Genomic DNA, 15,312 nt, shown 5'->3' with positions numbered 1-15,312 from the left:
TGCTGGTACTCTGTAACTCCTATGACAGAAAATTGTTTAGTGTGTGAGATTAATGCTCTGATTTCTTTTGCAGCACAAGTGAAAATTTGGTAAAAGAGAGCACGTATGACCTAAACATCGGTCATTGAGACATTCGATAAACTCCCTTTACCTGAGCTGCACTTGCCCTGCAAAACAGTATCACATTATTAATCTCACATGATAAACAATTTTTCTGTCATTATATCAGTTACAAAGTACCAGCATCTAAAAAAAATGAAAATGAAATCTTTAAGTTTTATGTCCCACGGTTATGCCGGTTAGGCTAAAGGAGACGGTGATGATGAGAAATGAATGAATGCTGGAATGAAGAAAGTGGGAGGAAACGAGAGAACCCCGAGAAAACCGATGAGCACGGTGTTTGTCCATCACAAAGTCCACATGGAAAGTACCAACATCTAGAACTTCATTGTCAAACTTTGTAGTTCTTTATGACTTATTAATATACAAAAAACATTAATTTCACACCAAAATTCATTTAAAAAATAAATTTATAAACACACTTGCAATAGGTGGTCCTTAAGTACTAAAACGAGGCATAAAGGTTTAAAAAAAAAAAGCAGAACAAGAACAGGAATAACGCTTTTGGACTACTCTAGACACATCTACAAATTTATCGATTAAAAATGACAAGAGTGTCACCGAAATATAGTCGTGATTACCATCAAAAACTATGCTAATTTCTACAATCAAACGATGGTACACTACGGCGAGTTTAGATTTTAAGGTATATGATGCACTCACTGCAATCTATTTCGAAGTATCATACTCAATTGTATAAAACTTAAATTTTATTCATGAAAAATAAATATTAATGCCAACTACAGAGGTTGTTTCCGATCTATAGTGACGACTTCAATATGCACTTACCTTAAGAGAAACCATGTTGCCACCATAGAGTCTGGAATGTCTGTGAATGGAATAGCACGAATTCCAGTTTCTGCTGCCATTAGTTGGAGAAAGAGGCGAGTAGAGCGAGATGTGTGACTTGACACCTTGTCTTGATGCACTCACACACGATTCTTGTCCCTCCCGTAAAGATAGTGAATGTCATAGCGATTAAACGGGAGTCAGGACGTTAGCCTAATAATATTCCGCATTCATCTTTGTACTTTTGGCTACAAGAAAATGAAAATGAAATGAAATCTTTAAGTTTTACGTCCCACGGTTATGCCGGTTAGGCTAAAGGAGACGGTGATGATGAGAGATGAGTGAAATGGTAGAATGAAGGAAGTGGGAGAAAACGGAAGGATCCCGAGAAAACCCACGAGCATGGTGTTTGTCCGTCACAAAGTCCACACGGCGCGAGCTGGGATCGAATTTTGGCTACAAGATGTATGGTCGGTTTGCCCTAGTACGAGTACCGAGCAATGATCATGAAACCTGTGCCAAAAAACTTTCCTTGCATTCAGTGAACGATCTTTGAAAGTCCCTCGCACCTGTCGATCGATAAAAAATTGCACGTGGTCATCCAGATAAACATATGGCTCATCCAATGTTACAACAAATTTCCATTTTTCACCCGCCAGGTACCGCTCATACAGCTTTCGACAGTTAGTGCGGCGTTTCTGGATGTTTTGGCAAGAGCTTATGAACATGCCCCTTCCGTCGCTTTACCAACCTCAAATCGCGGTGAATGATGGTGTGCACTGTCTTCAATGATGTCTATATCCGGTTCGCGATACTCCTCTGTGTGGGTGGATTCTCCCTGGTGACCAGATGCCCAACTTCCCGAATTTTAGTTCGTGTGCGGCTAGTGGTAGGCTGAGGGTTGTCCTGTTTCTGCCTCGCCTTACCTGCCCCTTTCAACACCCGTGATATGCCATTTTTGGACACAGTGAATCCACGCTCCTTGCACGTTTGATAATGGCACTATAACTGTAGTTTACGTCGAAAAGAGCACTTATGTAGCCCGGCGGCATTTGTCCCGATATGCACTTATCACATCTGGCACACACAGTCAATGGTCCAAAGTGCCCACATGACTGGCAGCTTCCTTCTCTTTCCGCTTGGTTGTGCTGCACAGGGTGTGTAATTTCATCACCATAGGTCTGAAACGACTTCTGTATAGCATATAGAGCACGGTTCTCAAAGTGTAACTCCCTGTTAATATAAATAACGTTGATAATTAAAATAAATTATGAAAAAGAGAATTCACTTACTGCTGCTGTATATCATCTACAATTTGAATCAAGTTGCTAGCTCCATATTTAACCGCATACAAAAATAAGAACACCAATAGCCCTTTTACGAACTTTGTAGTCTTTGTTGAAGTTAGCCGTTGGAAAAGAAGAACGAACACCTGCTTCATGAATGGCGCCAGGGAGTTCCTGTAATGAGGGACATTTTTATTCTGAAATATGAACACCATCTCTCAAATTCGAATATACAATTACTAGGGACAAAAACACGATATAATGAAGATTTAAGATTCTAAATAATGGAAAATAAGCTCCAAAAGGAATTGAATGTGTAACTGAATACAAATAAAATTACTTAAAGTATGGAGAGAAAAAAAAAAAAAAAAAAACATCAATCTTCATTAAAATAGTTGCACCAAAGCACTCAGAATTATTCAACTGTGAACATTTCGCATCAAGTTACTGCCTTTCTCAATGCAGATACTTTCAGAAAACTCCTGTGATAAGGAAGGCAATAAGTTCTTAACGATACACGTTCGCAGTTGAATAATTTTGGACTAAGTATCTTTTTAATGACTACTGGGTATACATTCTATTAAATCAACCAGCAACCGTTAATCAACTTCAGAAATCAACTACCTAAAAAAATGTAACGGTTTGTCTTCTACCGATTCATTTCAAGAATGATGTATAATGAACTATTTTGTTTCAGAAATGAAAATGAAATCTTTCAGTTTAACGTCCCACGATTGTTCTCTTTAGGCTAAGTGAATGATGGAAGAATTGGTGAAATGGCAGGCTGTCTACTAAAATTCCAAAATGAAATCTCGTGACTTTCTCATGACCTTTTCTTTACCAAATCAAACAATTTCTTTACACTCTCAAGAGCGAATTTGGGTGCAAATTAGGCCGAATTTTCATCCATGCGATAGAAACGTACTTTGCTAGCGATTTGGTAGCGTCTAAAGCCGACTTAGCCGTTTTAGGTGGTAGATTTTGACGTTTTATAAAACAAAATTTTCCAATCTGTAATTACATTTATACAGTTATATATATATATATATATATATATATATATATATATATATATATATATATATATATATAAAATCGTGACCCAAAAGCTAAATTTCGTGACTTTCGTGACCGATAGACACCCTGAATGGGAATGCGGTTGGAAACGGGAATACACAAGGGCACGATGTTGTCTACCACAAACTTATTTGGCCGGGGATCGAAACAGGAATCCCACGCACCAAAGGTAAGCGCTCTACTACTGAGCAACCGTCTCCCCTCATTTTTGTTTCAGCTTGAAAAATATTGACTGAATTATCTTTATTTTATTATTTGGTATCTGTCAACATTATGTTAATCTGCACTTGTTTGTATTTAACTGTTTTATATTTATGTAAAGTGAAATAGTGTTCTCATATTTAATTCTGTTTGTTAATGTTTCTCGTGATTCGCTATAATATTCTTTATTTGCAACTAGAATGCTGTATAATGGGACTTTCTAGCACATATAATCAGAGCTAAGCAGATATCTTTATGTAGCCAAAACTGAAAATTATTGTATCTAACTTTTATGTAAACTGACTTTGCTGTTACTCTTTTTGTTCACATGAAAACAAGAATTTTAGGAATGGTCCAAAAAAATGGATCAAAAGACTGCGATCTTGACCAATAATTAATTTTTGGATCAGAGGCCACAAAATTTTTGAACGGCCCCTAAATCGAGTTTTCGTATTTTTTACGGAATAAGCACATCATACTGAGTTAAGTGATAGCTTGGGTTTGGCTACACTATGTGTAGTTCTCCAGATAAGAAAATTTTTAATTGAAATATATTAGATCTTTTGATTAAAAAACACAAAAGCAACGACTAATTACTTTGGAAATAGTCTTGTTTATTTTTAAGCATCGGAAACCTTCATCTTTCGACATAAATTGTCACTATTTATTTTTCTTGTAGTTTATTTATTTTCATAAAGGAGATTTACTGAAATCGTCGTCATAGGTATTCTTCCATTATTAGCAGGTCACTAGCCGCAACTAATAAGAAGCTTCTATGCTCCACGGTCTTACGCTAACCTCTTCGTCTTCATGTATGATTTTTCTATGTTGATACCATCTATCAACTGTAGCCCCCTTCTCCCCCTCCTTGTTTCCTCGTGGTTCCAGATAGAGTCCTGAATTGAGAGAAAATTATTACCCGAAAATTATACTGGAACAGGATAACTTGAGTTACTGCAATCGGTTTATCAGTCTGCGCGAGGAGGAGGAGAAAGGTGGAATACAGGGTTTGTATGATAAGTAATGAGACCAGGTCTGGAAACATTGTTTTATTGATCTGATCTGTACAGGGACTTAAAAGCTTTCGAAGTACTCTCCTCTTGCGTCGATGCACTTCTGCAATCGATGTTTCCACGCTGCAAACGCCCCCTGGAAGTCAGCAGCCGGCATGTCCTTTAGAAATGTGGTCACGGCTGCTTGGATGGCTGTGACGTCTGCAAAACGGGTTCCTTTCAAGCGTGGCTTCAGCTTCGGGAAGAGGAAGAAGTCGGCCGGGCTCACATCTGGGCTGTAGGGTGGTTGTGGAAGGACTTCCACCCCAATCCGGGTCAAAAAGGAGGTCACTAAGAAGGCGGTGTGGGCAGGGGCATTGTCGTGATGCAACTTCCACCGGCTAGCGATCGCCGGTCTTTTCCGCTTGACGCTCCTGTGCAGTCTCTCAAGGACTTGTTTGTAGAAGGCGGCGTTGACGGCTTGTCCTTGGGGTACAAACTCCTTGTGGACCACCCCCACATTGTCAAAAAAAACAATCAACATTGTTTTCACCTTTGACTTCGACATTCTGGCCTTCTTGGGGCGCGGGGACGCAGGAGTGTGCCACTCCGCGCTTTGACGTTTCGTTTCAGGGTCGTACTGGAACACCCACGACTCGTCACCTGTTATGACGTCATCTTCAAAGTTAGGGTCACTGTTCATGAGGTTCAACAGTTCCTGACAACAATCAACACGTCGTTGCTTTTGTTCGTCAGTCAACACTCGCGGCACCAGTTTCGCACAGATTTTTCTCATTCCCAATTGTTCCGTCACAATCTTGTGCACTGTTGTGTGGTTCATATCGAGTTCATCAGCAATCAATCTCAACGATAATCGACGGTCTGAGTTCAGGAGATCCCTCACTTTTGCCACAGTTTCGTCCGTAGTCACTGTTGTCGGGCGTCCAGCCCTCTCCAGATCCTCAACGCTTTCCCGGCCGTTCCGGAACGCACTGTGCCAACGAAACACCTGGGCTTTGGATAGGGCTTCCTCTTTGTAGGCCTCCGTGATGAGAGAAAGCGTCTGAGTAGCCGTTTTCCCCAGGCGAACGCAAAATTTGATCGCATAACGCTGTTCGATGGAACCCTCCATGTTTGTTGATTTTCCGCCGTGACAAGAATGTTCACAAGGGCTTTGTCCAAGGCTTGTCCGCGCTCCACTAAGGCTCGGAGCCAACTGACGCGCGGTGCGTTGCTTTGCTCGGACCCCCCCCCCTACATCCTCCATCACCGACAAACCCGCTCCAGCGACACGCGCGCCGCGGCGCGGCGAGTCTCATTACTTATCATACAGACCTTGTATAAGTAATCAGACTTTGCACACATTATCACGAAGAAAGCTATATTTTGAGCAGCGAAATTACCCTACAATAAATAACACACATCGATGTTAATAATCACTATCATGCAAAGAGCCTATCCGGTTGTAATGACATGAAAAGACTTTGGGGGAGATGGCTGCAATTCAGCTAAAATGTAGAAGAGACTATGTAGATTCAATGTTCCTAAAATGGATGGAGCAAGTCAAAAAAGCATGAAACATTAATATCAATGAAAAACATATAATTCCTCCAATTATCTCAAAAACCAAAAAAGGGAGACGGCTGAAATTACGCTCAAATGTAGAAGAGACCATGTTGATTCTATATTCCTAAAGCAAATTATCCTGAAATGTATGGAACATAGTAGAACAGCACGATACATTAATATTATAAGTCAATTGAAAATCAATGGAAAAAAGAAAGAAAAAAAAAGAAGAAAGAAAGAAATCGTCCACATTTCTCAAAAAGTATGAGAAAATGGCTAATTGAAAATTTATTGCAAAGACATAATAAGGAGCTTAAAAACAATGTATAGCACTTAAGGTAAATATAGATAGAACATTGTCAAAAGTCAAGTTGTTTGAGTAAAAACAATAATAAAGTATATGTATCTTTGTCGAATTACCCAGGTCGCCCCACGCGGAGGTTACGTGCTTGAAATATTTCATATCTGGATTTGGAATTTCTAGACTCGATTTAGCACGAAACGTGACTTTTGACCTGAACGCGCGAGACAGTTTGGTCCTTACGGCAAACCAGATAGGCCCTTTCGAAGTATTATTATTTTGATCATATTTTTTCATCACCTTCACACCTGTAAACTGTACTAACTTACTCGTAAAGAATACTTATCTAATAAGGCTCCCCATAATTTTTCCGAAAAAAATAAGAAAATAAATCACACAGCTATTATTAGGTCTAAGCATTTTGTCCTGAGTAACATTAAATATACGTACGCTGGAAAGTGCTCGATGAGAGACTGCATCAAGTAGAATCCTTCATGGTCATTTGCCTTCGAAGCTATTAACTTCTGGAAAACTCCTAATAATCCGCTCTGAAAAATAAAATCACATACTATTGTAACAGATATCACTGCGCTACATTATTCCTTTATCTCTATTCCTTAATGCAGAAAAATGCTTTCCATACAGGAGTAACCTTTAACGACGATTAATGAGACTTAATACCTCATACGGGAGGTTGTCCTATACTGTGATCTTCATATTCTTATTGCTTTAGTATAACAGGACAAGAATTTCCCTTTCTATGTAAAAGATAATCCAGACAATTGGCTCTCCCTAAATTGATAATGTGTGTACCTGTAGAGTGCAATTCCACAAACTTTGTCTATTAAAGCTGTTATTTCTATTTTACAGGCCCATGCAGAAGATAATTACGTATTCCACTAATCTTAATAGAACTTAGCAACTTCTTAAAACCACCAACTGTAGTTCACTGTTGCCAACTTGTGTTTCTAAACACCTAGTAATCTGTGATTATGAAGTTATACATTATTATACACAACATGTAGACAGATTTTTTTCCGAAAAAGAAAATTAGTGTGTCCTGAAAGTAAGTTGCATATAACCATGTTAATTTTTACTTTACTAAACTGTATAGTTATAGTCAATTTTGTAAAAAAGAAATAATATAATAAATAAATAAAGAAAGAAATTTCGAAGACAAAGAAAGAAAAAATATGTACGAGTATATACAGTATTACGTAGGCTGATCATGAAAGACTGACCATCAGCGTTTATGAGGTAAATACAACAACAAGGCACAGAAAACGAAACATGGCAGTGTAGTGAGAGAAGTGACGAATAGATGGTGCAAATTTGAAGGTCACGACGTCAGGAATGTGATCTTGGCAGCCGTTCAAGCACATGTAGTTTCAGTTCCGCATAAACCAACATGGAAGTGACACGCGAAGAACAGTACAGAAATTCTGTTGACATTCTTGCAAAGATCAACGTTCCGTGTGTACCCATTCTCCATATAGCCCCGATTTAGCCCTTCTGATTTCTTTATTTTTTCCAACTTTAAGAAACACCTTCGGAGACGGCATTTCACATCTTCAGGGGCAGTGGGGAAAGCTGTGGAGGCGATTTTGAAGGATCTATCCAAAAATGGCTTCCAGCATGTCTTTGATGACTGGTAAAAATGTTAGAACAAGTGTATTGCATGTAATGGGGACTATTTAGAAAAATACCAACATTTGGAGGATTAGTACAGATAATTACGTTTTATTCATTTATGATCATTATTTATTGATCATCCGTCGTACGATGCATATAACCATATTAATCTTTATCTCGCAAAACTACGGTATATATTTATAATTAATTTTGTAAAAAAACAAATAATGATAACAATAATAAATAAAAATAAGGAAATTCGAAGAAAGAAAGAAAAATGTACAAGTATAATTTTTTGTTGAAATTTGTAATAGTCGTATTTCATTCCCGGTCCAGGTTTCCTTTCTCAGTTTTATGTTTTGGTCTTCACGTCCTAATGAAATTGGCTTCAACAATAGAAAAGAACGTTTTTGAGATGTATTTCACTAGGACGAAAAAAACAAAACTTAATACTGAAAAGAAAAAGAACTGGACCGGGAGTGGGTTATCTTAGTTATAAATTCCATCAACAAAAATTAAACAGTATATATTTGAATACATTATTTCTCCGAGATTTCATTCTTTTCTACAAAATCGGATTATACTTCGTCATCCCATAAATAATGTCGTATTTATGCACCACGAGGAAAAGAACGATAACTACCGTTAGTCAAGAAAACAGTCTCCATTGAACTTCACATGTTAACAGTTCTTGAATTCTCCACTGAATGGAGTCACTGGCTTTGAAGACAAAGAACCAGACCACCGTTCGTCTCACGTTATTCTCACCTTGCAATGTCTTCCCGGAAAGGTGTTTTTGCAGGCTGCGAAAATAGTCTATTGGTGCAAGATCTCGTGAAAATGACACCATATGGAAGAATTTTTCTCCTAGCCACATTCATCAACTTTAGCACAGGTTGTTCTGGCTATAATCACCGTGGCTGAAGGCATCTCTGCGATAATTCAGAGCAGGACGTTTCTCCAACAGTGCAAGCTGCCGACAGCAGATATCTGCATTGAGGCAAGAGCTCAAAATGAACTATCCTACCAGACGGTCAACATCACTTTGCAAGCGTGGAAGTCTGTTTTGGCACAGTTCCTGCGAATCCTCATCCCACCCCTTTAGATAATCACTGACGTTTGCATGTATAATGTTATAGTAGAGGCCCACTTTTCATTGTCACCATTCTGTTTAGAAATAGCTCACGTGTGTGGCGGGTGAGCACGGAACTAGAGATGTCCACTTGTTGAGGCGTTAACGCATTTACCGAGTTTCGATACGTACTACGGTCCTGCAAATGACGTTGAATAGTGGTGTTCGCTGGCCAGTACTTCAACAGATTTCATTGGATTGGCTTTCAACACTGCTCTAACGTCATTGTTATGTAGTTTCACACGTTTCTCCCTTCTCGTGGCATGTCGGTGAGGCTGGTGTTCCCAGACCGAAACTTCTAAGACTTTCGCACATCCATAACATCCTGACCATATATGGCACTGAAATTTCGTCCCGTTGCGCTAGCTGTCCATGGTGAAATTCATACAGCGTGACACGCCGCATCTGGTTCTTCTCCACTGCCATGATCAAACAAGCCACAATTCCAAACGTGGAGTACACGTAGTGAACAATTAAAGCCCTAGATAACACAGCTACTTCATTATTCGCTTTTCAGGTGGTCATTGTAGCGGTCATCGAAAAAACAACATTACTTATAGGGTAAGCTAATACACATATAATTTTGTAATGTACAGATTAATATTTTTATACTCTCAATATACTAATTTTCTTACTCTGAAATTTCTGTCTACATGTTTTGTATAATTGTAGCTTCATAATCACGGATTACTACGAATATGGAAACACACGTTGGCAAAAATGAACTGCAGTCGGAATCCATATTGGTGGTTTTAAGATGGAAAGTTGCATCAAAATTAGTGGAGGATACAATAATCTTTTGCATGGAGCCGAAAAATAGAAATAACAGCTTCAATAGGCGGTCTGTGAAAGTGCAATCAATTTAGGGAGAGTCAATTGTTTGGATTATCTTTTACATAGAAAGGGAAATTCTTCATAAATTTGAAATGTCCACTGATACTAAAATAATAATCATGTGAAGATCTCAATATACACGTATTATGTCTAATTTAATCCTCGTTAAAGGTTACTCGTGTATGAAACCAAAATATTGGAAAGTTGATTTTTTTCTGCATTAAGGAAACAGGTAGGTGAGCACTGTAGTTATATTGAAGCATACATTCTGTCAGTAACACTGCACTAGATTATCCACCGATTTTATAATTATCACATTATAAAAGTGAAATATAATCAGTGTAGTTTGAAAATATTAATTCCATATGTTGCAAAATATAAGAAAAAACTGATTCGAATTGACCCTATGAGAATGTATTGATTTTATTTTATTGCTCTTTAAAAAGAACCAGCGTTTATTTAGGATCTCACAAAGGAATTCTAGTTAAATAATAAAATGAACTAATTCATAGAAACACGTTTACTTGTGCGTTACTGCCCAACCATTTTGCTATTCATGTAAAGTGTGAATTACTGTAAGTAAATGAGACAATGCAAACTTCAATGTTTAAATAAATTAAATACTGAGGGAAACAAGTACACAGAACACGAATAATCAGAGAAGTCTATATCAATGAATCTTGTAGTTTAACTTCATGTAACAAAACGAAGAAAACATCTGATTCTCTCTCAAACCCTCTCTTTTGCAGGGATGAATTCAATTAAATTCAAACAAAAATGTACCACTAGACCTCGGGCCTCCGGCTTAGCATGCCGTGTCCTAGCCACTACGTTACAGTCTACTTCCAAACCAGCCGTAAGTCTTCCTCTTAAGGTCGATACTCGTGCTCAGCCATTCACACTATCATTACTGTCCTCGAAAACTAATACTCTGATCTGGGAACCATATTTGAAAACGAGGTCACGGTTTCCAATGAAATTCTAATTTCCTTGAATTTCTAGTCTCCTTGAATTTCCTTGAGCCACGACACTGCAAACACTATCTTTTAAGGCTATGTTTAGAAAAGTATTATTTTTCTAAATTGACATCCAACTGTTTCTATCGTCTTCTAACGTTTTTCTTTTTTATTTTTTAAATACAATATAACCATACTTTCTTCTTGTAAATATTTATTATGAACCAAACTTCCTGTAACACACAAAGAGTAAAAAAACTGACTGGACCGAAACTCGAACACGGGACCTCCGGCATATCGTTGTAACAGACCGACTCTCGGTTGTTTACATTGGGTCCGTATTGTAATGTTTACCGGTTGAAGTCGAAGTTGGTTCCCGCATAGTATTACTGTGCCCAGTTTTGTTACGTGTAAGTTTACACTAATTTAATGTTAATTCGTTTTGTATTGTTAGTATAGGGGATGGCACAAAAGAAGACATGTACTCAATCTTGATATGAGATACGCACGTAAACACAGCCGGAAATCTTTTTAAATCTAGTTCTTACCGATTCACTTCAAACCATGTAACCGTTTCTTTACAGTCTATACGGCATTTCTTAGAACAATTAATATAAGTAAAACTAAATACTACTAAATTTTAGCTTAAAAGTTTACCACCATGATGTAAGGAATACAGAAGGCGGTCTGAGTTAGGCTCCTCTAAATTTGGAAATTTGATAACTAAAATAGACGTTTGGAAGTTAACCTTGTTTGAATTTTAATCTTTTGGTCAACCTAAACAATTGGAAAGGAACGAAAGCAACCGAGGAGCCTGACTTCGAAATTAATTTTAAATACCTTTAGGCCCAAGGCCGCCAAATACCATCTCCGCCATTACTGGTGAGGTATAGTGATGGCAGGGGATGTAGGTTTTCAAAGTTGACGACAGCGGTTTACCGGGACGATCCCCTACGACTGTAGGATATCGAACTAGTGCTCCGGTGGCATCAAATTTGGAATTTAAGAAGCAGGTATACGAAACCCACCTTGTGGACTGAAAGGTTGGACTTACATAACCTGTGGAACCTTTTGAAATGGTAACATCTTCTCTTTGTTTTTCTTGCTTAGTCATGGAGTTCTTCAAGATTACTATGTTTAGTTAAAGGGCGTTACGCGTCTCTGAACTTATCAATCGTCGTCCACTCATATACAAGCATGTATAATTGAATTATTAAATCTTATGTGTGTCTCTATGTGAATTTGAAAATGTGTATGTTGATATTAGGGTAATACTTTACTTTATACGCACCTTTCGATAACAATGTACCTTGAGAATTTTAAATGTCTAGGTTAGATAGGGTTAAATACCTTGCTGAATTATATGTCATAATGATGTTTTATTTCGTGAAATATTTGTTGTAGGTTAGGTTAGGTCTAAATTGTAAATGTGTGATCCATAGTATTTATGTAGGTTAGGTTAGGAGATATTTTTTTGTGTATCCGTGTTTCTAAATTTAATATGTGCCTCTTATATACCGCAATGGGATATATGTTATTTTGTTAGGAAAACCTTTACTAAAACGCACCCATGAATATTTCGTATCCGAGAATTTAAGTGTTTCGTACTCCATGTCATTTGATTTAATATTGCTCCGTGATGTATGTCAAACTGTAAACATTAAGATGAAATTTCTTTGAGAGTGCCCTGATATATTAATGTGTCCCTTTTAGTCGTATTTGTAATACATGCGTGTAGGTTAGATAAGATTTCCATTTCTTACGTGTAGAGTCGGTAACAATTGTAAGTCAAGCGTACTTCTCTATATTTTGCCGTGTGTCCCTCTGATATTAATTTGTGATGTGTTTTGTATACGTGATTGCCATATTTAGTTGTGTGTTCTGTGATATTACCTTGTGATACATTCTCATTCTGTCGTGTGTCCCTTTGATATTACTTTGTGACGTGTTTCGATATGCTCAGTACGTATAAAATTAGTAAATTATATTCTGAGCGTGCCTTCTAATATGTTGTCATGTGCCCTTTCATAGTGTACCTCCGGATTTAATATTATTATTAGTTCTAGAATTACCATTTCGTGCGATATTGTTTTGTTATAGTACTCTGAACGTGCCATGATTGCAGTTGCGTGCCTGCTTGTCGAACATATATTTTGCCTCATCGAAACTGATAACATTAAAATATGTCTCAACTTGCTTCGCTCTTATGCGTATCCATCCCTCTAAGTTTAATTAGTTGTAAACAAAGATAACAAGTTAAAAATGATAATAATTCTTTAAAAGGCGTTTCAGTAATTGGACCCTGTCGAGTATATGTAGATTTTTTTTTTTCTTCTCGCTAGACATTTGTAAATATATCACTTTCATTAATAGTAGTGCTTTCATATTAAATGTATTATGCGAAGGATGCATAGGTTAACGTAAAGTAATGCATGATGCTACTCATTTTTTTTTATTATTGAAAATGGAGTTGTAGTAGCGATGATATTGCCTATGGCTGCATAATTTGCATGTTGTTTTGATGAATGACAGGAATATGATAAGCGATGAACGCCTAATTAGAAGGGATGGATCGTCAATTCTTTGAGTGATAATGAGTTCTATATGTATTAATGGAATATGTTTGAGAATTATGTTTGAGAATCTAGATATGTTAAAGCACTATTGCAATATCATTTCATAAAAATGTTGATAAAGTATCTTGGAGATACCACGATGGAGGCAAATGTTTAATAACATTTTTTTTTATCTGTTATGATGTAAATGTTAACAAATGGCACGAATAAACTAATCACGAAAAATTTAACTTTATGATTTCAAATATAATCTATAAACTCGAACTTATACATTTCTCATTGTTATTTTTTTTTTTTTTTTTTTTTTTTTTTTTTTTTTTTGTAATATACTAATTAAGCTGAACAATGTTGACTCTTATTCTTGGTTGGCCACAAAACAAGAATCTGGAAACTTCTGATGATAAATAATAACTTTATCGTTGTGTCTTCCTTCTCTTTTGCTAAAGCTAATGCAACCTGAACATTAAATCTAATATAACCTTGATTTTTTTTTCCAATACCCTGAGATGGTATTTACTTTAGCGTTAAAACACAATGAATGAAAACGATTTGTTATAATTGGCGATACCATCCAGGATCTTTGATTTAATTTCGAAATGTTCTCATTCCTGGAAACGCACTACTATTAATGAAAGTGATATATTTACAAATGTCTAGCGAGAACGAAAAAAAAAAAAAAAAATCTACATATACTCGACAGGGTCCAATTACTGAAACGCCTTTTAAAGAATTATTATCATTTTTAACTTGTTATCTTTGTTTACAACTAATTAAACTTAGAGGGATGGATACGCATAAGAGCGAAGCAAGTTGAGACATATTTTAATGTTATCGGTTTCGATGAGGCAAAATATATGTTCGACAAGCAGGCACGCAACTGCAATCATGGCACGTTCAGAGTACTATAACAAAACAATATCGCACGAAATGGTAATTCTAGAACTAATAATAATATTAAATCCGGAGGTACACTATGAAAGGGCACATGACAACATATTAGAAGGCACGCTCAGAATATAATTTACTAATTTTATACGTACTGAGCATATCGAAACACGTCACAAAGTAATATCAAAGGGACACACGACAGAATGAGAATGTATCACAAGGTAATATCACAGAACACACAACTAAATATGGCAATCACGTATACAAAACACATCACAAATTAATATCAGAGGGACACACGGCAAAATATAGAGAAGTACGCTTGACTTACAATTGTTACCGACTCTACACGTAAGAAATGGAAATCTTATCTAACCTACACGCATGTATTACAAATACGACTAAAAGGGACACATTAATATATCAGGGCACTCTCAAAGAAATTTCATCTTAATGTTTACAGTTTGACATACATCACGGAGCAATATTAAATCAAATGACAAGGAGTACGAAACACTTAAATTCTCGGATACGAAATATTCATGGGTGCGTTTTAGTAAAGGTTTTCCTAACAAAATAACATATATCCCATTGCGGTATATAAGAGGCACATATTAAATTTAGAAACACGGATACACAAAAAAATATCTCCTAACCTAACCTACATAAATACTATGGATCACACATTTACAATTTAGACCTAACCTAACCTACAACAAATATTTCACGAAATAAAACATCATTATGACATATAATTCAGCAAGGTATTTAACCCTATCTAACCTAGACATTTAAAATTCTCAAGGTACATTGTTATCGAAAGGTGCGTATAAAGTAAAGTATTACCCTAATATCAACATACACATTTTCAAATTCACATAGAGACACACATAAGATTTAATAATTCAATTATACATGCTTATGGCATGCAATTTATGTATATGAGTGGACGATGATGATGA

At 36.7% G+C, this 15,312-nt stretch overlaps 1 protein-coding gene across 1 annotated transcript in view; it reads right to left on the bottom strand.

The window, feature by feature from the left end:
• The window catches only part of Cse1 (chromosome segregation 1), a 106,692-nt gene that overhangs the window by 12,005 nt on the left and 79,375 nt on the right, over nt 1–15,312 (bottom strand). Inside the window, exons 17-18 of the mRNA XM_081738190.1 lie at nt 6,783–6,880; nt 2,202–2,369 (exon numbers count right to left, since the gene is read on the bottom strand). Coding sequence (XP_081594316.1) covers nt 2,202–2,369; nt 6,783–6,880 — 266 coding nt within the window. The remainder of the gene's footprint in view (nt 1–2,201; nt 2,370–6,782; nt 6,881–15,312) is intronic.

Source organism: Thermobia domestica, chromosome 2 (genome assembly GCF_964235325.1).
Source record: "Thermobia domestica chromosome 2, izTheDome1.hap1.1, whole genome shotgun sequence".
NCBI lineage: Eukaryota > Metazoa > Arthropoda > Insecta > Zygentoma > Lepismatidae > Thermobia > Thermobia domestica.
Note: the sequence above shows the minus strand (reverse complement) of the source record. Positions and strands in the feature narration are given on the sequence as shown.